The following is a 24241-nucleotide window of genomic DNA, read 5'->3' as shown; positions in this document are numbered from 1 at the left end:
AACGCGTCGCGACCCGCCGCTAATCACCACTGCGCGTTTCGCGACAAGCGATCAATTATTTTTCGATGGGAAAAATTGCAGAATGACGCGAGGCGACCGCCCACGAAATACATTACTTAAAGGGAGCACTAACGACTGCGACTCGCAGAACGTGTTTTTCATTTCATTCGGTTAATCTATCGTCACGGGGGCTCCGTCAGGCTCTCGACGAAATTGTGGTCCGCAATGACCTACATACTACTCGATCGATTAATTTTCCTTTGGCCCCGTTTCTGTTTGCAAGTTTTCAGATTGCCGTGCATCCGTCCGCGAAATATATCGGAGCGGACACACGCGCGATCGAACGAACCGAACGAAACGAACGCGACAACAACCGATCGATATCGCGCCGCGCCGGTGTCGAATTTTGTAATAACGAGTTCTTCGTTGACTCTACTTGTGCATTCTAATTGCACTCGAGATTTCGAAGGTACGAGTGGTGCATATGTTAACGACGGGCGCGAACAGCTGAACCGTGCCTCCAACATTCGCGGACCCGTGTACAAATAGCGAAGCACCGAATTATTATAAAACACGTGTGCTTGCGCAACGCCCTCCGCACGCTCGGGTGTATTATTTTAATTGTACTATGGTCTCGAGCGAAGCAGAACACTTATCAACTAAATTTCAGTCACGAGTAACCCCTTTCAGCACTGTGTCATTGTGCGACAATGGTGTACGCAGGCAGAAAATATTCATTCCGAACGGGGACCGCATATTAATTCGTCTCGAATAAGTCCGCGCGTGGAATTCATACCGATGACAGGCTCGCTGTCCTTGCCAACCATTAAAGTTGACGATCAGAAGCGATCGCAATTAGCAAACGATACGCAAATCAGGACCATTCAAGGGCGTTGCTCTAAAACGCTTCACCCTCGGCGAAAGTAAATGTCAAAATTAATGCTATAAGATTGGAAAGAAGACTTTCATGTGCTCAGGCATGCTTATGAAACAAATACAATGCATCATGAACGTTGCGCGGAATGTTCCTCTTTAATAATAAGTTGCACAACAAAATCCGCTTCGTTACAATTCTCTTACAATGAATTCCATTGTGTCCTTGTTACAATATGTGAAGCAACGCGGAGAACGATTCAAATTTTCCCAGACAATTTTCTAACAATGGCAGGCCTGATGTTACTAGGGTATTCCCCCATCGCTTGAAGAGTGGTGGGGCTACAGCGATGCTACGCATGTGCTACGCTACGTGCTACTCGTTCATTTCCTTTTGGGACGTTGAGGTGGGAGGTGTTCTTCTGTACTTCGCAATTCCAATAGCCGTTTCGCGTAAATGTGTCGTCCAATAATCGAAAAACACGTTTGCAATTTCCGTAATATTCGTAAAGCATCAGTGTGGCTTTATAATTCTCGAAATTATTATTACGGTTCGCGAGAAAATGGCTGAATCAATAGACTCGAATGGTGAGTACGTCGACCACGTGGCGAAGCGTCTTACCGAGGAAGAAATCGAGAAAATGCACTCTCAGAATTCGCGCTTGGTCTCCGAATTCCGAGCCAGTCAACTGGAAAAAGACGCCAAGAAACACTGGGATTTGTTCTACAAAAGGAACGATACAAGATTCTTCAAAGACCGACATTGGACCACCAGGGAATTCAGTGAACTTTTGGGTTTGGGTTCGCTGGAGGATCCCAAGGTCCTTCTTGAGGTCGGCTGCGGCGTTGGAAATTTTCTGTATCCCTTGGTCGAAGATGGATTGAAGTTTAAACAAATATTTGCCTGCGATTTGTCTCCCCGAGCGGTGGATTTGATGAAGGTATATCTATTGCGTTTATCGTTCTCGGCTTGTGGATGCACGTGGTCTTCATTTTACGGTACTATTTTTTACAGGCGCACGCATCGTACGATCCAGAAACGATGAAGATCTTCCAGGCTGATGTTACCACAGAGGAGTGTTTCGCGGATGTGAATTTCCCTGTGAATGCGGCGACTTTAATATTCGTTTTGTCAGCTATTCATCCCGAAAAATTTCGGAGGTAGATATATTCTTCCGGTTACTCCTATTGTTTTTTTCTCATAGCAATTGGAAACTTCAAAGTTTGTACTTTGTTCCAGGGTTGTCGAGAATATGTACAAAATTCTTGACAATAAAGGAGTCGTGCTTTTGAGAGATTATGGTCGATACGATATGGCACAGTTGAGGTTTAAGCCTGGCCACAAGATCAGTGAAAATTTTTATATGAGGCAGGATGGAACCAGGTACAGTTTTGTTTGACCCCTTGTTAGAATTGTATTAAACTTTGCCTTCAATTTTATCTTTATTCTAGAAGTTATTATTTTACCACGAAGGAAGTAGTGGAGCTGTTTGAATCTGTTGGCTTCAATACCTTAACGTGCGATTATGTGAAGAGACGCACCATAAATGTGAAGGAAAATATAGATGTAGAAAGGATTTTTGTTCAAGGGAAATTTGAGAAGCCTTAACAAGATTTATGCAATGGTCTGTTCCACCTAAAGGTGTTAAATAAATACTTTGTAGTTTATAGTCTACGTCTACATGATGATTTCATAGTTCAACTGATTTAGATTGAAGAATGCTTAATATGTCTTTCGCTCCTATCTGACAATTCTGTATAATAGTAATTATTGTAATCCGTGTGTAAACAGAAACTTATACAGTCTGTACATTTGTTTTACAGAATACTGTGCACTGAATCTAAAGTACAGCGGACGATAAATTTAAGTAAGTGTTTTCTAAAACATATTGAATTTACACGAACATATATTCTATGATGAGTCCATAGTTCAACTGATTTAGACTGAAGAATGCTTATAATGTCTTTCGCTCCTATCTGATAATTTAATGTTACTAAATTAATTATATCGTTTGTAATAACACGTATCTATACCTCTATCCATTCTATTGCAGATAATGTTGTGAACTTAGTTTGAGCAAATACAAACAGGAACTTTTGAACAATGGAAGAAAATTAACTCATGTTCTAATAATAGCCTCAAAGTATACAGGCACTTTGTATAGATATGTTAGTGAGTATTATTTAAACAACCTTTTTGCATAGTTTTATTATTTCAAATTTCAATGATGCATATTTTGTTTGTTTGTTTGAAATTTAATGATATAGACATATTCGTCACTACCTCTGAGAGAAATATATACTCTACAAGAATTTTTATTGTTTTGATTCAATAAACTATAAATTACTACTACTTTGTAGGTAAAAGGGCAACTTCAACACAAGAAATGATTTGATCAAATCAATAAGGCTTTATATAAAAATGAGGTAATCAAATTTTAAATACTATTCTTTAAACATTAATGTTTTAGCAATGATGATCCTAAACGTCTTATGATTTCTAATTCCCATGATTCAAATTAGCTCTATCTGAAATTCGACGTGCTTAATCTTTCTTCGTATTGATAAAAAATTGTTTTATGAAATACTTTGTTTTCTGTTTTAACAGATTGCCTGTGGGAGTCTATCGAAGAAGATGCAGCACATGTATATGTTATGTATGAATGATAAATAAATTAAAATTACAAATCTACGTTTACAACGAAGTTTATTGTCCCTAAATATAAATGTTGTAGCAACGATATTGAACAAAATTTTGAAATATTTGCTATTTTCTTTTTTTTTTTTAAATAGTCCTGGTAAAATTGAATAAAGTTCAATTAGCCATTCAGTGGCAGATTTATACTTCCGCCGCCAAGGGGCTACCTCTACACCTTGGTTCTCCTTTGAAGGGCCAACTCCCTCCTCGCTTTCTCCCCATAGGTGTACAAACAACACAAAATCATTGGTACTATCATTTATTAGTTTTTATTGTTGTGACCCGTGCCTTTGGTGTTTTTTGAAAAATTGTTCGCCCTGGGCCATAACCTCGAGTCTCTCTCCCCTAAATCCGCCACTGGTTCCATTAACAACGGTCACCTTCACCACATTAAAATTTATAAGAAAATATTTATGGGATGTCGATGTTACGTGCCAAGGAAGGCTTTGAAAGCGAAGCCGCTGGTACGAATAAATTGCATCGAGATTATTAATTAGGCAAAAGATGCCGTGAACTCGATTCGTTTTGGCGATGAAACCGGATCGGACAACGTTGAAAGCCTTAGTCCACAAAAAGTGGTTCGTTGAATATTTAAATATACGATTGCTTCTGTGTCTCTGTTATCGATTCGAAAAATAATCGTTGTATATAGAACGCGATAGCTAATAAACACTAAGTTTTTATTGGGCCGATTGAAAAATTTCAGGATTTCTTATAGTTACCATTAGTATATGCTAAATAAACGATCCAACGACGATGCAGAAAACCCGGGAGAGAGATGGGAGTTTTTTGCCAATTTGGATTTTCAGGATTCCCTCGCTCTGCGGGATCGAAAATAAACAAAATAAAGGATCGAACACAGCACGGGAAATTCACAGGAATCGAGAAAAAAAAGGATTCACGGGATCGGTATGCAAGCGGTCGGTCGGACAAGACGGTTAACACTGGTGACGCGCATGCGTCGAAGACAGCATTAGACATTGGCCGGAATTCCCCACCGAAATTTAAATTCAAAGCAGCAAGGGAGCGCCCTTCAAACGCAACAAACGTTCGATACCTCTGTTCCGCACCGAGAGAGTGTGGAAACATTGAAGTTATCGTTTCATGAAATGAATTATTAAGTTCCGGGAGTGTTGAAGACATTGCGAAAGTTGTCTGGGTACAATTAACATCGTTTTAGCTCCATTTTTTTGTTCCTTTGTGCTAAATAAACCATATTATCGACCAGTTTCCCTAAAACCGTATGTTAATGAGGAACATCAAAATTCGAGCCGTTTTTTTGAGGAATAAATTATTGAAATTGGGGGCTGAACATGTTATTTTATAGGTTTCTTGGTGTATAGATCCACATTTTATCGCAAGTCGTAAAGAAATGGAGTTCTTCTGTTGTTTATTTGCCAACAGCAAATTCTCAGAGCTAAGTTTTTGGAATAGTTTAGCCTTTTTTTTTTATATAATTCTACCAATATTCTACTTGCAGTCATTGCTTCATAAACTAAACTAATAAGTAGAACAATAAATTGATTGAAAAACTAATAAGTTAAACTTGATTACTATATCTCGGGATTACCGAGAATGAACCCGAAAAATGGCGAGAATCCCGATAGATTCGGGAACTTGAATATGCTCGGGAATCTCTAATATTCTCGGGAAACCCGATATATTCGAGAATCCCGAAATTTTCGAGAAGTCATCCCGCCCCGACCCGGCATTTTCGGGTTCTCGCACACCTCTACTCATAACCGCATCCAGTCCAGAAGATTGTTTAGCACTCGTATGCCAGAAGAAGCGAATCGAGCATGTCAAAGATTTTAAACAATTCCGCACGATATCTTTGGGGGCTGTGGTCCGAGAGAGTCCACTGTTTTCGATCGAACATCGTGGACCTCTGTGTAGCAGCGTAATGTGTCCGAGGTGTCGTTCGATTATCATCGTGAAGGTTCATGGAACTCGTTGTAATTGTATCACGGCGGGTACGGCTAGGTATTACATCGTATGTGGTAAAACACTTTCGCCCGTATTTGGCCGATTGCCAAGGTCCCTTGCTTCACCCGCGTGCCGTGCATCGGAGGTTGTACACGGGTCTGCTTTGGAATACGTGAACGAGATTCCTTAGCAGACCTCGACGTCGTCCACGGCGACGACGTCGACGACACACACACACACACACACACACGCGCGCGCGCACGCACGCACGCACACGTACACACACGTACACGGATTACGTATGCGACTCCGTAAACAATAGAACGTGTAACAACCCCGTGCAACATCCACCGGGCTCGCGCTCACATTCCCAGCCGAGAGACGCACACATGCAACACGCGCGTCCTCGTACGTTGATCAATCGGCGGATGACGCGCATAGGACGATCTGTTCGCCAGGTATATAAAGGTATCCGCCAAAAAGCAGGAGCATCATTCAGTTCTCCAGCTGAACACAGAAGCTGATCTCCAAAGCTCCACCAAACTAAACCCAACAACCATGAAGTGCATCGCAGTAAGTATACCGACATACGCTTCTTAGCCATCGAGCATTCAGTTCTCTTCATCGAGAAGTTTCTCGAACAAGTACTTATCTAATAGCTAAAATCATTTGAAATTTTTATCGGAAACATTCGTCTCGACAGTGAAATTGCAAACAGGTTGCTATGTACCGAAAAGTTTTGTTATGCATACACGTGTTACTTTTGATCAAAAGTATTCAGTTTCTTGCCGAACTTGCTGGCTAGGCGGTCCAGACGCCTCGCTGTTTTTTGCTGTTCACAGTGACAATCATCGATCTGTAAAACTATTACTTTTCGTTTCCAGGCTATCGTACTTTTCGCTCTCTTCGCCGTTGCTTTCGCCGAGGAGAAGCCCGTCGAAGCCGAAAAACTCGAGTCTCCGGCGGCAGTCGCTGCTCCGGATGCGCCTAGAGACAAGAGAGGCGTGCTGTTGAACTATGCTGCACCGGTTGCATACTCGGCCTACACTGCACCCATCGCCTACAGCTCTGCGTACAGCCTGCCTTACGCCTACCGTGCTGCTGCCTACCCGTCTTACTACCCCTCGTACTACAGCTCCTACATCTACGGTTAACGAGTGAAACCGAGACGACACCGAGAAGCCTTTGTATTTCAGACCTAGGAAACGAACCCGGCAATTGCGAGGACTTCCGATCGAGCGAACCACATTATGTAGCTTAAGCGAACGGAACAGGATATCACAACAAAATACGACGCACTTCGGTGCACACACATGTCAACTTATTGTTCTCTTATGTCACAATGTTCAATATAGAAAGTGATTCATTTTAACCCTCTTTTATGCTTCTTACCCTCCGCAAATGCGAATCCCAAGAGACAAACACTTTAAACGTCAATCTCATTTCGATCCGTGTTTCTCCTGGTTTATTAGATTTATCTCGAGCGTTTAATATTGCATTCCGACGAGGGCTGTTATGCACCGTATACGAATATCAGATGATAAAATAGCGACTGGTATCGGGACAGCGTATAACGTAGCGAACGCGATCGAACAATAGTTTAATCGTAGAAACGATGGACCAGATGCGCTCGGCACCGGATATCATCGAATTCCATCTGCGTTTAGTACATATGCAAATTCCATATGTTCCATAGGCGAGGATATATTAGTCATGCATCTGCAGTTTCATCTTTAATACGAGAACGCCATGGAAAGTGTCGGTGCATTGCAGCATCGCGCACTTCCTGTCGCAAAACGGCGAACAGAAACGAACGACGTCATCGGTAACCGAGTCTACCGGTGCATTTCTATCCGTTTAGGCGACGGTATGAAATCATAGGGGAAGACATAATGCACCGTAGCGGCTTCAACGTATTGTCCGTATCCATTGGCTTCTGTGCGCTGTTCATGCATAAAGATGGCCGCGTGTTTAGTTCCTGCGGCCAATCCTTCGCGATATCAACGGCCAGCCAAGTTTAAACGGACGTAGCACGTAGTAATGGCACGTAGCGAATTTGAAGGACGAACCGTGACTTTCCACGAGCCTGGAAAAAATGTTCCACTTTAAGACGGGTGTTGGCCGTGTTATTTAATCCTGCTCGATTGAGCGCATTCTAATGCGATCGCGTAACACCGACCAGTTTGAACTGTTTTATCGAATAGGGGCGCACGCGGTTTACGCGTAATCCTGAATTACACAATACGAATATATCACTATAAATGAACACCTATTCCGTATTCTCCGGGACTTGATGACTTTAAGTACTTTCACTGAGACTTTGACGGACACGGACGTGAGACGAATGATAGAACCGTCGCATAACCGCGGAATGCCTTTCGGCAGCTCGACGGAAGTCTGACGTGTCTGCCGTCTCATGGTTTAGCGAAAAAATTCAATTATCAGCTTTACAATTCCAACGTGCGTATCGACGCGTTTCATTAGCCCCTGCACAAGAATTGTCCAAGTTGTTGGAGGAAAAAACAGAATGTATTTATTCTTTTAGTAACTTCGGTAAGTCGAAAGTAATAGGAACAATACTCTTAGATTCTTCGAAACTCCCTACAGATATCTATTTCGCCCATCAGTTTCTCTCGTAATCGTGATTATGTCGTCGAAATTCCGACGTACCGTGAAACACGTTCCAGGTTTCGCGGACGACGATGAGTTTCGGCAATCACACTATGCAAATCGATGAAATTCGGGAACAGCTGCGAGAGGACGATACTCTACATCGATATGTGTAACATCACCGATCCGTAACAGCATTGCCTAAGTGTGATCGATGAAAGCCAGCAAGAAAGTCTATTGTAATTCGTGGATGGTCGCGACCCGACTGTATTTATACATGTGCAGGTATGGCCGTGGTCTTAGTCGGCCTGTCCATCCTTGAACGAATTAGTTGTTTTTTGCTCCGGTGCTCCGGTTAAATGTCTAAGGATTCCTGCGGTTAGTCTAGTGCCTGGGACAGGAAGCGTATCGTCGGTGCAGTGACACGAGCGTGCGAATCGGATCAAGACCATGAAGTTTCTTCTGGTAAGTACATACGTACACCGCGAGATCGAAACTATAGAAATTAAACTCCGAGCGGAACGTTCTCGGCGCGCGCGTAACGCGACCTGGCAGTCGCAACAGAACATTTTACGATTTCCTCTCGCACTAAACAGACGCACCCGTTCGCTTATTTCCTGTTTAGGTGAGTTGCCTGCTGGTTATGGGCTTATCAACTGTCAAAGCTGGGACCGGAGTCGAAGACGCCGGAGAAAAGCCGGAGATTACGAAGCTGGAGCTGGTGGATCTCGGCGAGGGAGAAAGCGATATCGATGCGAAAGACTCGGAATTTCAAAGAAAGAGGGACTCGGGTTACTCCTATAAGAGGCCTGGCGGGCTCGCGCCGGCCGCGAGAGTTCGTTTCCAAGTTGGACATTCGGGCCACAGAGGACGTGTCGTGAACAGGCATCCTGCCCAAATAAACCGTCCCGTTACGAAGTACGGGCCTCCTGGCTATCAGAATGCATCTCCGTCGAAGCCGGCCGGCCCTCAGAGTCAACAGCACCGAGATCAATTGCACTTTCACGGCGGTCATTTCGGGCAACAACAATCGAACAACTTTGATAACCGGCCGAGCGGTTTGCAGGTGCAGGGGGTCCCCAGTCCAATTAGACAGGTCGACTTTGTCGAGCCGAGCCCGATAGCCAGTCAGAACAACGAACCCTTCGCGTCTCACGCGGCGAACTACCTGCCGCCCCAGAACCAGAAGCTGCCCGGTTACTCGCAGCAACAACCGTTCTCGCCGATACGAAATCCGGTGGATAACGGCCAGGGGCAATCCGTGAGTTTCGAGCAAAGTCAGAGTCTCGTGCAGCCGCAGCCGCAGCCGCAGCTTTCGGACGCGGCTGTTTTCCTAACTCAAAACGCGCAAGCCATACAGCAACTTTACGGCGCGCCGGCGAACGATCAAGGCTTCGCGCCGAACGACGCCCCGTTCCCAGGGCAAACGAATCAAGTGCCGCCTCCGCTCGGTCAGTTCGAAAACCTCGAGAGCAGCTCCGAGAACCCCCTGCTAGGCTTCCCCGGTCCCCTACCGGCTTACGCATCCGGCACCCTGAGCGCCCAGGAAACTCTCGAGCAGATTCAGTCCCTCGAAAAGGATCGGCTGATCGTCCAGTTGCAACGAGCGCTCGCCAGCCAGTCTCAGGCCCAAAACGCGGACGCAGCCGGAAGGTACGCTCAAAATCAGCCGAGCTTCGTTCAGAGTCAAGATCTTCTGGCTTCCCTTGGACAGCGAATGAAGATCGGCGGTTTAAACGCGCACCCAAGTACCGTAACGGTCGGGTCCGGAAATACAGCTTTCAATCAATCACCTTTTTTGCCAGGAACCACGTTCGGTCCGGGGCTACCGCTTAGCTACGGAGTATCGACCACTATTCAGCCCCCAACGACCACCGGTACAACGACAACGACAAACACGCAGCCTCCTCAGGCTTCGAAAGAGGACGGGACCACTCCGATCGTGCCTACCACCGCTTTATCACCCACCGCAACGGTTCCAGTTTACGCTGGCTTCGTACCAACCCTGATCTCCGGTACAAGCTTCGTATCGAACGTCCCGACCTACGGCCCCAGCTTTTTCGCACCTGGCACCGTCACGTCCGTCCAATCATCCGGCACCTCGCCCACGCATTTCGGCATACCCCTACCCACGAATCAGAGACCGGCAACAGGGTCATCTACACCCTCGTCCACACCCTCGACTCCATCTACCGGCCGTCCGGACGCTCCTTCATCTCCGCCGGTTAATACGGTGGCTCTTCCCGTGCATCCCGTCGCGGCACCGTTGCATCCGGTGGTGACGCCGCTGCATCCGGTGGCATCTTTGCAGCCGGTGGTGCCCGCCACGGTGGGCCACGTGCATCCGGTGCAAACGCCGTCGACGGCCCATCACCCGACGTACGGCGTGCAGGCGTCAACACCGGTGATCAATCCGTTCCTGTACAAACCCGTCAAACCCGTGTACCCGCTTTATTATTACCCGAACGTGCCCTACCAGCTTCATAAACCCGCGTTACCGACGTACCCGTGGAGCTACGCGCCGACCTACGCCACGCAAGCGAAACCGGCCCAAATATGGAAGTGACGCGCGGCATCCAGTTCCGTTCGCGACCGAGCGACTCCCGCAGCTCGACCTCCCCTTTATCGAGACTGACTGTCTACCCGCGTGGAAAATTGCGGACGCAGAGAAACGGAACCAGAGGAAAGTGTAATGGGCGCCACCGGATCAATGTCGCGGTCACGATGACACAGTTTTTGATAGACGAGACGCGACGATATCGGTGCCACGGCTACTACTTAATAAGCATCGCTGGTCGTGCAATTAGCTCAGGCCATCGCACACCCGTGACATTTTGACCGTTCGTTCGATGCTCGCGTTATCTTGCCGATAACGATCGTTCAACGCGTAGCCACCGGTTAAACCCAGTTTACGTTAGCCAACTTTTGGTCGAACGAATCACAATTCGCGTGTCGCATACGTGCGAACGGTTTCGCTGTGCGGCTGCGGCCACGTGGAAACGCGTTTTATTCCGATCCTCGATGGTTACCTTGTTTTATTCTTTGTTTTTGCCTTTTTATATATATATATATATCCATATATGCATATTTCGAATGATTCCGATGAATTAAATTCTAATGAAATTGCGGATATCTGGTGGAATTGGTAAATGGTGTTTCCAATTGTTTTTGTTCGGATAATTATGGTTTAATCGTACGATGTGGGATAAGCGGTAAACTATGTTTCTCGATGTTTGTATACTTTTTATCGATGTAGGTCGTTGTGATTTTATTGAGTTGTGTATATACACCGTCGATACTATTTATTATGTTAAATAAATATTTTTTTACTGTCTGAACATGTTGCATTTCACTTTTCATCGCAATACTTCCTGGTAATTCGTAATGAGCGTGTCTGCTCGCACGTCATAGAAAGTTCATCGTATGAAAATCGACTGTCTCCGTTTCCGGTGACCAAATCAACGCCAGGGCGCTCTCACCGATTCGATCGTTCGATCGCGATCGTGACCTCCTAAGTCGTACGATAATCATTCCAACCACGGTTAAAGAGGAGCAGAAGTTTTTCTTGCGAATTAAACGAGTTAAGGAGGGAGGGTTAAAGGTATCCTAATGCATGCAGATTACTCGGATAACACCGAGGGTACGCTACACGGCTGTCTTCGGCAGGTTTCCGTCGACTTGGCAACCTTTGGCCACGGTCCTATCGCGTCGGTGGAAATTTAGCGAGTTTCACAGTCGGTCGGGTGTAATCGATAACCGTCTGTTAGACCCGACAGCCTCGATCCGGGACTCGCGGAGGCTGAAAGACGCGGCAGCTGCACCGTCAGCGATTCCGTCGCGAATTAGTCGCGATTAACGGCTCCGTTTTCATCCCCCTCGCGACTCGGGCCAGTTTGCCGACCTGTTCGTCGATGACACTAGAGACCGTGGTGCGATGCAACCACGAAACAGAGCCGAAGCCTCGTGCCGACCGAGTTAAGAAACTAAAGCGGCGAACCAGCTTGCACGATTATACCGCTAAACGTACTAGATTCCTGCGGATACTCGCTGAACTGGTATAACTGCCCTCGGAGGCGAACCGCTCCCCGGCCATTCTGTTTTCTGTAAAGAGCCGTGTGGCCCGAACAGAAAAAAAAGGGGGCGACAGTTACGAAGAAACGACTTGGTAGGACAGAAGACACATCGGTGCGGTGTGTCCCTCACGCAGGAAACCAGGCTGTCAACTCACTTTCCGCGACTGACCCGAATCCCATCCTTGTTTTCGTTTTAACGCGGCTCGTGCACTTTTACCGTATTACCTCGTACTCGCTCGGCCGGGATTTCTTCTTCGGGGTACCGGTTAGATCGTCGGATAAGCTGGAAATAAATAACTCCGATCTCGTGTCTTCCATTTGTTAGTCGGCCGAGTCAAAACCACCGATTAGGCCCAATTTCTTTCTCGTAAATAACGGTTGTCCGTTTCCCCTGTTTCGAATGGCATCTCGACCGACACGAGGGTCCTTCGCAAACGTTTCACCCACAAATTGTTAACCTAATCCTATGCAATCCATGCACGATACGAAGTCCGATTAATATTTGACTGACCTCGTAGCAAGAGGTTAGATCGCGTCACTTAATAAATCGAGTCGAGAAACGTGTCGACGAGAAACGTAAATAACTGGATTACACCTGCTCTGTATGCAAATGGTGCGATTCATCCGGAACAGCTACTAATTTTGAACGGGGTCTCACGGTCATTGTACGAGGCGGCGTAACGTGTTTCCCTGCGGAAGCGTTTAACAAAGAATGGGGATTCCAGCGTTCGTAATTATTACTTTTACTATTTAAACGATGCACGACGTTCCCCCTCGTTTTGTGTCATCGAATCCTCGTCCAATTAAGTCTTCATCAGACCAGCAACGAGCCTACATTTTCCACGCAACTATCCGACCATTTCGCAAACCGATGTGTAATTGTTGGCAATTAATATCTCACGTTTCTGGCTAATAGTCGCGAAAAAAAAAATCGCTTCGAAGTTTCTCATATTTTCATGTATGGAATTTTAATTCTTAGCACTGGACAAATGTCTAATTCAGTGTTTGCAGTCGAAAGGAGGCTTCGTGAGGATAAATGATGCACAATTTCGTCACTTTCTCTTTGTTTTCCACAAATTTCACGGTGATTTCTTCAAGAAATGTTATATCTCCTTGAAATTTCGACAATCGTCTCTCCGTACAATCTCTTCACATGGAGGGATGCTATGTTCGAAAATATTAAACAATGAGATCTTTGTTAATTCTGCTTCATCCTAGGGTCTAGTTATCATCCAACAATTTATATTCCCCCCACTATAGTTTTACTCTTAATCTGTTCTATTGGTAAAAAGTTCCAGGTAGAGCGGATCGAGCACAAATCGCCTCGAGTGCAAGAAAAATGGTTGCGTGACGGGTGAGGTTTCGGACTTTCGTTCGGTCCACGTCTTCGAGCGCCGCCTAAAAGGCGGAGGGAGGTGGGCGGGGGGACACAATGAGTTCCCTGCGACCCACGAGTGAAAGTAAAACGAAATCATTCGGCATTTTCAGCCGTTGCAGATCGTTGACACGCCAGATGGAAGGCGTTGTCCGACGTCTCGTACTCCACAGAATCCTACAGGCGTCTCGCGACCAGTTCCCCGCGACAGGGATTATATGCTACGGAAATAAGAGCGCAAGAACGCCTAAATCTTCGCCAGTTTTTGCCTGGTTGCTTGCGCATTTCACTTTCCAGGATCGAAACTACTTTCAGCGGGTTGTGACGGTGGAGCGTATCCAGATCGGACGCAACGCCTTCTCCGCAACGCCTTTCATATCGAGGCACATCATGGGCTTGATTGACAATCAGGCCGGAAAATTACTGGTTTCGTTCGCGACAGATGCCTCGCCGAGAATAGAATTTCGTGGACGAAGTCGCACGCTTTGCAATTCAATCAAACCTAAAATAAGAAAATCGTTTACCACGCGAGAAAATGTAGATACTATCTATGTAGGTATATTCCAGACACGTCTTCTCCATAGTTCTATATCACTTTTGCTAAGGCTATCGTGTTCGTGCAGCTGAGACTAGAGCTCGAAGAACTTTAACAAGTGCGTCAAAAACAGAGCATCGATATACTCTGATTACACGAAGGAATCATTAGTAATTGCAGGCTCCGATTGTGTCACATCCTTCTACACAGTTTTTATTCCGGTAATCTGGTTTCGCCGTAATTGGCAAGCGATCTATACTCGTTGCGTCGAATGCATTCGTCGAAGCAAAAGAGTTCTCGAGTTTCGGAAACCAAATAGCAACACTGCGGGCAACGAAATTGTTCGCAAGAGCCAGCGCTGCGGCCGCTGACGGTGGGTCGCCCGAGATTCCTTTTCCGGGAAAGAAACTGAATCGCCTTCCCCGAAGAACATAACCTTTTACCAGACGATTTGACGATTTGGAGCGTGCGGCAACATCGAGATACTCGCGTCTGGGAAACGCCGCGCCGCGCCGCGCCAATTATAATCCAGGAAGAAGATTTAATTACCATAGGCAGAGTGGATGCAGCGGCATTTCGAAACTAATTAACGAGGGCCACCGCCGTGTGTTTCCATGATACCGAGGCACTTTCTTCGGGAGACTGAATGCATAACGCTGAAAGACGCGGGTACCCGGTGGATAAAAATTGATACACGCTTCACGGAAATGAGCACGCTTTTAGGAACATTCAGCGTGAAACGCGACGGCCTGTGTGTCGTTCGAAGTTTGGGCGAGAATTAACCCCGGTAATTACGTAGTTCCTGAATCGGAATGCCTCTTTAGAAAACGTGACCGACGTCGTCGTCGAACGTATCTTCTCGGCCGCTTTTCACGGTGAACCGTCGCAAGGCTCGATTTCGCGATCCCGGCATTAACGAAGAGTTCCGCGAACGAACGTACACGATCGATTTAGCCCCGGTATCGATATCCTTGGCCCCTTCTATATCCTTTCGTAAGAGAGCGTCCCGTCGCGCGTTGTCGCGTCGGCCAGACTTCCCCGAAAGGAAATTGCCGCTCGCTAAAGACAAGAACAATACACGATAAATATCGATCTGCTCACTTTTACCCCAGTAGGACACACTCTCGTTTGTAAGGTTCTCATCTTTCCACATATGAAAAGCTACGAACGGGCCCGCGCGCGCGCCGCTGCGAAGGTGGTGGTGAGCTATGTACCAGTGCGGGGAGACTCACCTTCACCTAGACCTTTCTTTCGCCGTGCAAGAGGGGATCTGTATATAAAAGGTCTCTTCTGAGTAGCAATGGCATCAGAAACCACAATTTCACTTGCATACCCGGTTGTCGCTTGACCACGAGAAATAGCGAGCGGCGCAGTCACGTTACGAGGCATCATGCGGTCATTTGTAAGTGTCTCGGATCGTTTGTAATCGAATTCGACGATAGTTATAGTTCTATTCTACATGATTTATCGCCTGTAAACAGCGGTAACGTTTTGTGCGACGACGTTTTGACCAGAGTTAATTTGTTGCAGATACTGTTGGGACTAGTAGTCCTCGCCGCTTCGGCAGTCTCCTGCAGGGAAACTCGAGGAGAGAAACGGCAATTCAGGCTGCAGTTGAAGGGCAAACGAGGTGCCAACGACGCCTATTCAGGAAGCTACTCGTCGGGAGGTGGATCCTCCTATAATTCGCCTCTCGTAAGCTCAGGATATTCCGGTGGAGGATCCTTTGGAGGGTATTCGTTGGGTCAATCCGCAGGTATCCAGGGTTTACAAGGATTGGGAGGCTCTCTGGGACATGGATACTCCCTGGGATCATCCGGAGGACTTGGCTTGAGCTCTGGCCTCGGTCATGGCCTCCAGGGACTGTCCTTGGGAGGACAAGCGTCGTTCTCGGCACCGAGTTACTCTGCCGGAGGGGGCGGAGGCGGTGGTAGCATCGCGTTGTTCACCCCTTCGTCGAAGAACGGACCAGTTACCTTTGGAGCCGGCGGCGGTGCTGCCAGCAGCTATTCGTCGCCAGCGTATGCGACGGGAGTTCAAGGATTATCAGCTTACGGCGGTGGATCATCGGGCGGTATCAGTTTGCAGTCGATGTTGGGATCTTCGCACGGAGCCTCGTACAGCTTGCCAGCGTCTTTGGGCTCGTTGGGAGGCTCCTCGGGACACGGACTGTCTCTGCAGTCGTACTCTCCAGGCTCGTCCCAAACTGTCAGCGGAGGTTTAGTAGTAGACTCGAGCTCGCTCGGTAAAAGTTCCTCCGGGTCCAGCGGTGGATCCGGCAGCTACACCATCCCGGTATCCTCTGGATCCCATGGTGCCTCAGCCGGCTACACCTTGCCAGTATCTTCCGGGTCCTCGGCAGCTCACTTGAGCCTCTCCGGTAGCTCCGACGGGGCCAGCTATTCCCTGCCTTCGTCCTCCGGTTCGTCTTCGTACTCCTCCGGAGGTAGCTCCAGCTACTCTGGCCCCAGCGTCACCTATTCTTCTCCCAGCTCCAGCTACTCGAGTCCTTACAGCGGGTCCTCGTCGAGCTATCCGAGTCAAACCGTCACCTACGCCACTGGAGGGTCCAGCGGGGGCTATTCCGGTCCTTCGGTAACCTACTCCGGTACCGCGTCTAGTTATTCCAGTCCTATTGCCAGTTACTCCGGTTCCGGTTCCGGTTCCGGTTCTGGTTCCGGTTCCAGTTACTCCAGTCCTAGTTCAAGTTATTCTGGGTCGTCCGGTGGTTATTCCGCCGGCTATTCTGCCCCGTCCGCGGTCTACAGCTCCGCCGGCGAGTCTCAGGGATCCTACTCGAGCCTCAGCCCCAGATACGTCGGATACTCCGCCGCGAAAAGCTACGAGGGCCTGAGCTCTTCCGGCAACAAATACGACACGATCTCCTACTCGAGTCCCAGCGGGAAATATTAAATTCCCCGAAGCGAGAAGACGCATTCCTCCGCGATCCTGCCACAGGTACGATTCCGTATCGACGATCAGACTCGCTTCGGACACACACTCTTTAGACAAGTTATCCGCGACGATCGACTTAGCTGCGAATGGTCCACAGCCCGTAGGACAGCGTACTAATTTATAATAATGTTATTAGCATAATTATTCTGTATTTAAGACATCGTTTTCATATTTATATTCCTGTTACTCGCTTCGCAGTTCCGTTGTGTATGCTCCGTAGCATCGACATTGTGATGTGCGTCACATAGCTTTATACTGTTTTTTTTTTGTAATAAAGTGATTCTTTTTTATAACCGACCGATCTTCCGCCCGACACTCCACGATCATCGAGACTATAATGGCTTCGCGATACCGGCAGCTTTCACTCGGCCGTGTTCGCGCCGTTAATTATCTAGGATCGACAGGGATCGTAAAAGATACTGTAAAATAGCAACGCGATCGCGAATAAATCCTTCTTCCTTTCAATTAAACACTTGCCTCGGGAGTTACCCCGCCACCTAGAGAGTTAAATTCGCTTACTTTTTACCGGATGGACCGATCGACCTTTTTTTTTTTAAGACTGCCGATCCACGTCGCGATAGAAGACACGACGAACGGCGTGATTAACGTTCGCGGACCTCGCCGGTTTTTCTTTATCGACGCTGATTATTTCGTCGTGAAAGTTATTGGTCGTGGGTAAAAGTAAACGGGAACGGTAGCCACGTGTAATAATAATGAGTAAAAAGAGGATCACTTTTACCCCAAGGCCAGCGCCGACGAAAAAGGCGGATTCCTTTCGAAAGTTTTGTACTTTTTGGGAAAGTATCCGCCGGTCGGTACCCCTCCGCGTGCTGGCGCGGCGACTGTTCGTCCGCGGACCGGTTTAACATGATTCATAAAGGAACTGTTCCTTTTTCACCGCTGTCCTTCTTCCTACGATGCTAACGGTACCCGCTCGCTACTGCACATTGCACGGTGGCCCAGGAGCTCCCATAAAGTGGCGAAATACTAGAGATTTTCGTTGATTGTCGTTATTAAAATTCTTCTAAAATTCTTCAGTATGTAATGTTAACTTTACGTTAACTTTCTATTTCGTTTTTAGCCACTTTTTGGGAGCGTACTGTGATACCGGTGCAGCATCACGATATTTCCAGGTCTCGACACGTTGGCGCGGCGCCGCTAATTGCTCGCGTTTCGTTTGGCCTGACAAACGGCTCCTTTGAATTACGGAGCTCCTTAGTGGCGTAATTTGTTGCATTCCTTTCTTTATTAATGGCGTCAGGGGGTGCGGCGGGCGCAACGGCCGGGATTAAAAGTTCTGGGGGGTTAAATTAGTTCTAAAACTCCTGTAATTTTACTGTCTTCGCGAAAAGGTAGTCGGCACGGCGCGGCGCGGGCTCCGGCCTCCCTGTGTTGATCTAGAACTCTCCGAGCGAGGACGAGTATCGAAGTTTTCGAGTAACTGAAGAGCTCCATCGGGGCCACTGTAGACCCGGCCGGAGCTCGAAGGCGCCGTTTACTCGTCAAGCTTTTCCGGGGACGCAAATATTTAAAACTTTACATCGGCCGCCGGGACCGGAAAGAGTCGAGTAACCGACGGCGGGGAAACTCGTATTATCATCTAACGCTGAACTCCGTTTCGGCAACTGGGTCAGGATTATTTGAAAACGGTAGCCAAAAATTCGGATTTTCTCTCGACAGGGTAAGCCTAAAAATCGTTTAAAAAATAATAAATGCTATTACCGCGTCGAGATTATTTTGCATAAAATCGTCTGAGACTCTTCAATTTCGTATGGCGAGTCTGAAAGTTGCTTTGGAAATAATGCATGAAGTTATAACACGGAGTTCATGAATCCAGATTCAAAAGCGGATAGGATTTGGATTAAATATTAATAATTTAGATAAATGTGATATTTGAAATGCGGTGTGAGTTCACACTATCTATCATTTCTTGTTTCATAGTTGGTACGGAGACATTTGGAAAGATGAAAAATGTGTTCGCTGCGTATATTTCTGATATAAATTACAATTCGTGACAATGAATGACGACAACGTATAAAACCATCGGCCGATAAATTCTGTTCAGCGAATTATACTTTCCACAGTTCCTTTCCTTCTCTCTCTCTCTCTCTCTCTCTCTCTCTCTCTCTCTCTCTCTCTCTCTTTCTCCCTCAGATATCCACTGAGCTTGTTTATCTGTCAGTTAAATAGAAGTAAAAGGAGACATACATATTTAATAAACCGAATAAACGATTTGCTGTATTATTTTCAGATTCGCGGCTTTCGCTGAATCTTCGTTGCCGTGAGGAAAGTGCGAATATCCGACCAGCAGCGGGGGCCGTGTAACGAATCAAAATACCTCCCAGAGAAATCCTCGAAAATCATTACTCGCATCCGAGCCGGTGATACCCGTATCAGGAAGGAAAGAGTATCGGACGACACCCACACACCGAAGAAAGCGCACCGATGCACGGGGGCAGTATTCCGTGTGCCGTTCTCGTAGACCGGTCTGTGACCCACTTTTCAATCGCACGTGCGCATGCACGAGTAAACACACTCGTGTGTTCGTCGACTCGAGTCGATGCGACGCGAGCGCAACGGATTTCGAAGAAGCTCGTTTGTCGAAGAAGCCGCGCGTCTATTCTGCCCGAGTGTATCGCCGTGATTCGTCAAAACGAAGGGGTTCGGCAGCCGCCGGAACCGGTGCATCGTCTTCGCCATAGAAAAGCCGCGTTTCACTATTTCCCGACTGGTCTTGCGGTCGGGCGACATACTTGCGCTTCACTCTCACGCCCGTCGTAGCAGACGTGCCTCGAGCGAAAACAGGGAAAACTGTCCGCTCTTACTCTTTGCACGTTCTACCGAGCGACCGTGATCGAGATCCACGGATCGAACGCGTACCGCGTGTCAAGAAATTAACGATTACTAGGATAAAGCAAGCTAATACGCCCCATTTTTACAGAAACGTCGTATCCCGCAAAATTTCCAACTCTGTGCGTTGACTCTAAAAGGTGCATCTTGGACGTACTGTTTCGAACATTCACTCGAACAAGTGGAACGCGTGCGCGTATCCGAAACAATTTAGCTGGCTCTTCGACCACAACTTTCCCGACACACGACGCGTCTCTACCGCGGGAAATTTTTAATTGGCTGCGATGGTGTTGCGGTAACGCCTCCGGCGCCAGAGCCGACACGAAGGCAATCAACGATGTTCATTGTTGCGGGGGCTCGTCGCGTTGTTCTCGATCGCAGATAACAGGCGGCGTGTCCTGTAATCTCGCATGCTAATTTCGCCCGTCGGAAACATAGTGATGTGCGGGATATCAAAGCGATTTCAGATTCCCGATAAAATCGTTCGTCTCGCGTTCGAAGGGGCACTTTCTCGAGCGAAACCGTGCGTTTGACCGCGGAGAGGCTGTCGCCTCGGCGCGAGTCAAGTCGGCGCGGTGGCTCGCGCTCGAATACCTGCTGCCCGATTCCGTCTTCTATTATATTTATTGGGTCGGACTGTATCGATCGCGTGGTTATCGAAGGCGTGGCTCCGTAGATACGCGGCGGATGCGGGATGCGAGTGAAAGTCCATCGAATCGGAGACCAATCGAGCGGGGTGTCCGCGCGCGAATGCCGAGCGGAAACGGAATGGTCCTGTTCGCTCGCTTCCGTGACCGATGATCGCCCCGAACAGTGCAGCTTTTTTCACGGGGCAGAAATCGGGATCGTTCGATTTTCTCCCGTGATCGCGTGCCGGGCCAGAGAGACTCGTAGCCACGAGCGTCGCAACGACAAGATAACTGCTTGCTGTCGCGGCGAACGTGGGCCGGAGTTTTCTCGTCTCTGTTTCACCGGACTGAAAAGGTTCCGAAAAGAACTGTTTCAAACCGTTATAGGCATCTGGATATATCGCCACATTTCTGAGCCGGGTACGAGGCCTGCTTTGATACGAGCGGACTTACCTTGCGTACAGCCGTTTCCCTTTCGTGACCCATCCGACCGGCACGTGACTATAGGTGGATCTATGATCCCACCCGCGGCACCGCGGACCTGTTTGTCTCGCGGCGAGGAGAACGCGAGTCGACCAGATCTAGGCGTTTTACCAGCTAGTTCGAACGAACCGGTGCGCCGGCCTTCGGTCAGGTATCTACATATAAGAGCAGAGAAATGTTAAACTAGTTTCCGCGATTTTTCAGCCGGCCGGGTATAAAGGAGAAATTCAATGTCGGCTGATACATCATTGGACGTCGCGCCGGCGTGTCGGTTCGATCTGCTCGATCAACGGTGAACGGTGGACAAGAGTCGCGAATGAGACAGCAGGGAGAAACGGACTCGTAGATCCGTGGCCACGTATTCGGAGACAGAGCTGAACGACGCGACGCGACGGCTGTTTGATATGGCGATGCTGGTTGGTATATACACATTTCGTACCACCGATAAGCTCCGTGGCCGATAACGACCCGCCGCGATTCAATATTTAACAGAGTAGCTCGCCGGTACTTTACTTTGGTTTTGTATCTTTTTCTCAAAACGATTACTTCGCTGGATATATTGGTCATTGGGTTTCGAGCATGCCGACCATTCGTGAACTTGACCGTTTCTTTGGACTTATTTGTTCTGCTGTTTTTATTGTCGCAGGCGCTGATTCTTTTGTTACCCACGATTCTCGCTCAAGGACATGGAAAAGGCACCGATCCTAACGACGAACCCTTCCTTCCTATATTCCCGGTGTATCCCTACAATCCCAAGCTGATCAAGAGAGGAGCCGACAGGGATACCATCGCGCAATTGTCTCCGGAGCTCTACGCTCCGAAACTAGACGCCAAGGATTCCTACAGCTCCAGTTACAACACGAATTATCCTCGAGATCCTTACTATCCCAGCTACAATCCGTACCCGAAAGCCTCTACTTCGTCGGGCTACTCGTACTACGGTTCTCTTCCGTACGGGTATCCAAGCCCAGCGTACGCCGCGTACAATTCGTACTCGACACCTTATCCTATGCCGCCTTCTTACTCGGGGATGCCGTACACGGGGTCCTACCCTAACTACTACTATCAGCCGCCTTACTATTATCCGAACTACTATTCTCAGCCCATGTACGCACCGCATCCGCTGCCACCGCCCGGATCAGATTACTCCAGCGACTCGAATTCCGATCAAGACGGCGAGAAGAGCAGCAGGAAGAAGCCGAGCAGCGAGAAAAGGTACAAGAACAACAACGAGGAGCAAGACTCTACGAGCAGCCAGTACGTCGACGGAGCGAACTATATTTCCGGAAACTCGAAGGACCTGGACAGCCAGCCTAGCACCTACAAGACCAGCGGTCCGCAGAACCAATTGGAACAGGTGACCGACATTCGGATCAAGGGTATTCCGATCCCTTTACCCAAGACGACCTACAGGGTGATCAGCGTCGCAGGACAACCGGTGGGTCCCGACTATCCTCTGCCAGCGCCTTACGTCAAGGCGCAGCAGCTGGAGGACCTGATGAGTCAGACCTGGGCGAAGATGTTGGTCCAGAATTTGCAACCGGTCGCACAATATCCGGCGAACGACGGAAGCAAGAACGGCGAGAGAGGGCAGAAAACCAACCAGAACGATCAGAACAAGGACTCGCAACGACACGTGTCGGTCTCGAACGTTATCGCCAAGGCTGGTCTGGCTTACGTCGTCAACCCCAATATCCTCGGCAAATTGAACATCGCTAACGCCGCCAGTCAAATTAGTCAGACGCCGACGACCCATCCGAAGAACGTCATTTATCCACCGCCCATCGCCGGGGTTTACACCGCGGTCGAAAAGCCCGCGAAGGATCAAGCGGAGTCGAACGAGTACGAAAACTACGAAAGCTCGTCGTCCCAGGGATCTCAGGATTACGACAGCTCCGCGAGCCAGAACGAGAAGCAGCAGAATTACGAGGGCGAGCAGTCTTATCAGAATCAGAACTTCGTGACGGTGCAAACGCCTCAAGGATACAGCTACCAGTACACCGGAAGCTACCCGTCTCGGACGTCGAGTCAACAACAGTCGCAGCAGTACAAGAACAACCTGGACGACGTGAACTTCGGTAGCAAAACGAAGAAAGGATAAACGCGGACAGTAAGTAAGAACCACGAGAACCACCAGTTCTCGATTGTTATGGAGATGTGTTGCTCCTTCGACGCTGATACGGAATCCAGCCTCGCGACGCCGGGACGACCAGGATGTCAGAGACATTTCCAGAAGAAAATCAACTTTCACACCGTGGTGCCGCGTTTCCGATCAAAGTCGAAGGGCCGGATCTCTAATTATATTTATAATTGTTTCCTGTAGTTTCTATTTCTTTTTTGTTACGATTGCACGCCGCCCGTCTATAGTCGCAGGAGGGAAAACTGGTTCGAGGACGGTTTCAGAAAATTGCGAGAAACGCGAACTCTGTAGAGGTTAATCCGGCAACTACGATAATAATACTTTCGTTCCCTTTCGTTGGCTGTTTCTTTTTTCTCTCCGAGCCGAAAGAATCCGCCTGAACTTTCTCACCTACGACCCGCCACGGCGACACCGATATACATATACGAGGCTTCCGCATGCAAATATTGTACTCGGTTTGCAGTCACTAGCTAATAAACGATCGTTGTTGGTTCTTTTCGCGATGCCCAGATTCCTTTCTCCTTTTCCACGATTTACATGCAATTCGAAATCGTCCGGCGCGGAGGGGATCGCGAACGAGGGACGATCGTCGAGCGGGCATGATTCGACGGGGATCGAGCCACGAGATCTCGATCGGGAAAAATCGAAGCTCGGCGGTAGGGGGAAGGAGGAGGAGGAGGAGGAGAAGCGCGATGGTTGTGCTCGGGGCGGACGCGGAAAGACGAGAGTAACGATCGCGGAACGAAAGCAACGTGGATCCGGATCAAGGTAACGTCCGGTCGCCGATCGTTTGGGCGCGGTGTTGGAAAGGGGAAGTGCGATCCGTGGATCGGCGTCAGGTGAGAGAGAGAGTGGAGTGGCGTGTGTCTGTTTTATTTTTCGCGTTGCCCCAGCAAGCCCTGCCTCTGCCGCCGATCTTCGAAAATAAAATCAGCTGAACCGGAGCCTCTTACTTTCTCGCAGCCGGGCACGATTTCGATCTGCGAACGTACACGGTGACCTGAAAGCTTCGTTACATTCCGGTTCAACGCATCGTTGAAGCCGGGCTTCGTTCAACTTCCGCAAACTCCGACGATCGTCCGCTCTTAACCCGC

General features: G+C 48.2%; 5 protein-coding genes and 2 non-coding genes across 8 annotated transcripts; all 7 read left to right on the top strand.

The window, feature by feature from the left end:
- Positions 1-1251: 1251 nt before the first annotated feature.
- LOC143363025 (tRNA N(3)-cytidine methyltransferase METTL6) lies at positions 1252-3565 on the top strand. 2 transcript variants are annotated; one of them, XM_076803604.1, is made up of 8 exons: positions 1252-1814; positions 1889-2034; positions 2114-2257; positions 2326-2498; positions 2698-2741; positions 2928-3042; positions 3235-3300; positions 3482-3565. In XM_076803604.1, exons 1-4 carry the CDS (start codon positions 1437-1439, stop codon positions 2480-2482), a joined length of 825 nt encoding a protein of 274 aa, XP_076659719.1. In that variant the 5' UTR covers positions 1252-1436; the 3' UTR covers positions 2483-2498; positions 2698-2741; positions 2928-3042; positions 3235-3300; positions 3482-3565. The 2 variants fall into 2 exon arrangements, with proteins under 2 accessions (XP_076659719.1, XP_076659718.1); XM_076803603.1 differs by having other exon boundaries at positions 2928-3046.
- LOC143363077 (small nucleolar RNA snR60/Z15/Z230/Z193/J17) lies at positions 2547-2630 on the top strand. The gene has a single exon (XR_013083728.1). It is a non-coding gene; the product is annotated as a small nucleolar RNA snR60/Z15/Z230/Z193/J17 (small nucleolar RNA).
- On the top strand, positions 2779-2862 carry LOC143363076 (small nucleolar RNA snR60/Z15/Z230/Z193/J17). Its single transcript, XR_013083727.1, has one exon. It is a non-coding gene; the product is annotated as a small nucleolar RNA snR60/Z15/Z230/Z193/J17 (small nucleolar RNA).
- Positions 3566-5912: 2347 nt separating the features above from the next.
- On the top strand, positions 5913-6867 carry LOC143362816 (uncharacterized). The gene is made up of 2 exons (XM_076803277.1): positions 5913-6070; positions 6382-6867. The coding sequence occupies exons 1-2, from the start codon at positions 6056-6058 to the stop codon at positions 6649-6651; spliced, it is 285 nt and encodes a 94-aa protein (XP_076659392.1). The 5' UTR covers positions 5913-6055; the 3' UTR covers positions 6652-6867.
- Positions 6868-8557: 1690 nt separating this feature from the next.
- LOC143363054 (uncharacterized) lies at positions 8558-10673 on the top strand. The gene is made up of 2 exons (XM_076803673.1): positions 8558-8572; positions 8733-10673. Exons 1-2 carry the CDS (start codon positions 8558-8560, stop codon positions 10671-10673), a joined length of 1956 nt encoding a protein of 651 aa, XP_076659788.1.
- A 1345-nt stretch (positions 10674-12018) lies between these two features.
- Positions 12019-17003, top strand: LOC143363005 (uncharacterized). Its single transcript, XM_076803581.1, is given in 5 exon segments — positions 12019-12162; positions 15252-15299; positions 15301-15492; positions 15621-16516; positions 16589-17003. Coding segments are annotated over 5 exon segments (1695 nt in total).
- A 4408-nt stretch (positions 17004-21411) lies between these two features.
- On the top strand, positions 21412-23108 carry LOC143363004 (uncharacterized). The gene is made up of 2 exons (XM_076803580.1): positions 21412-21423; positions 21654-23108. The coding sequence occupies exons 1-2, from the start codon at positions 21412-21414 to the stop codon at positions 23106-23108; spliced, it is 1467 nt and encodes a 488-aa protein (XP_076659695.1).
- Positions 23109-24241: the final 1133 nt, after the last annotated feature.

Source organism: Halictus rubicundus, chromosome 18 (assembly GCF_050948215.1).
Source record: "Halictus rubicundus isolate RS-2024b chromosome 18, iyHalRubi1_principal, whole genome shotgun sequence".
NCBI classification, from domain to species: domain Eukaryota; kingdom Metazoa; phylum Arthropoda; class Insecta; order Hymenoptera; family Halictidae; genus Halictus; species Halictus rubicundus.
The sequence above is the reverse complement of the archived record's forward strand: the minus strand, read 5'-3'. Positions and strand labels throughout refer to the sequence as shown.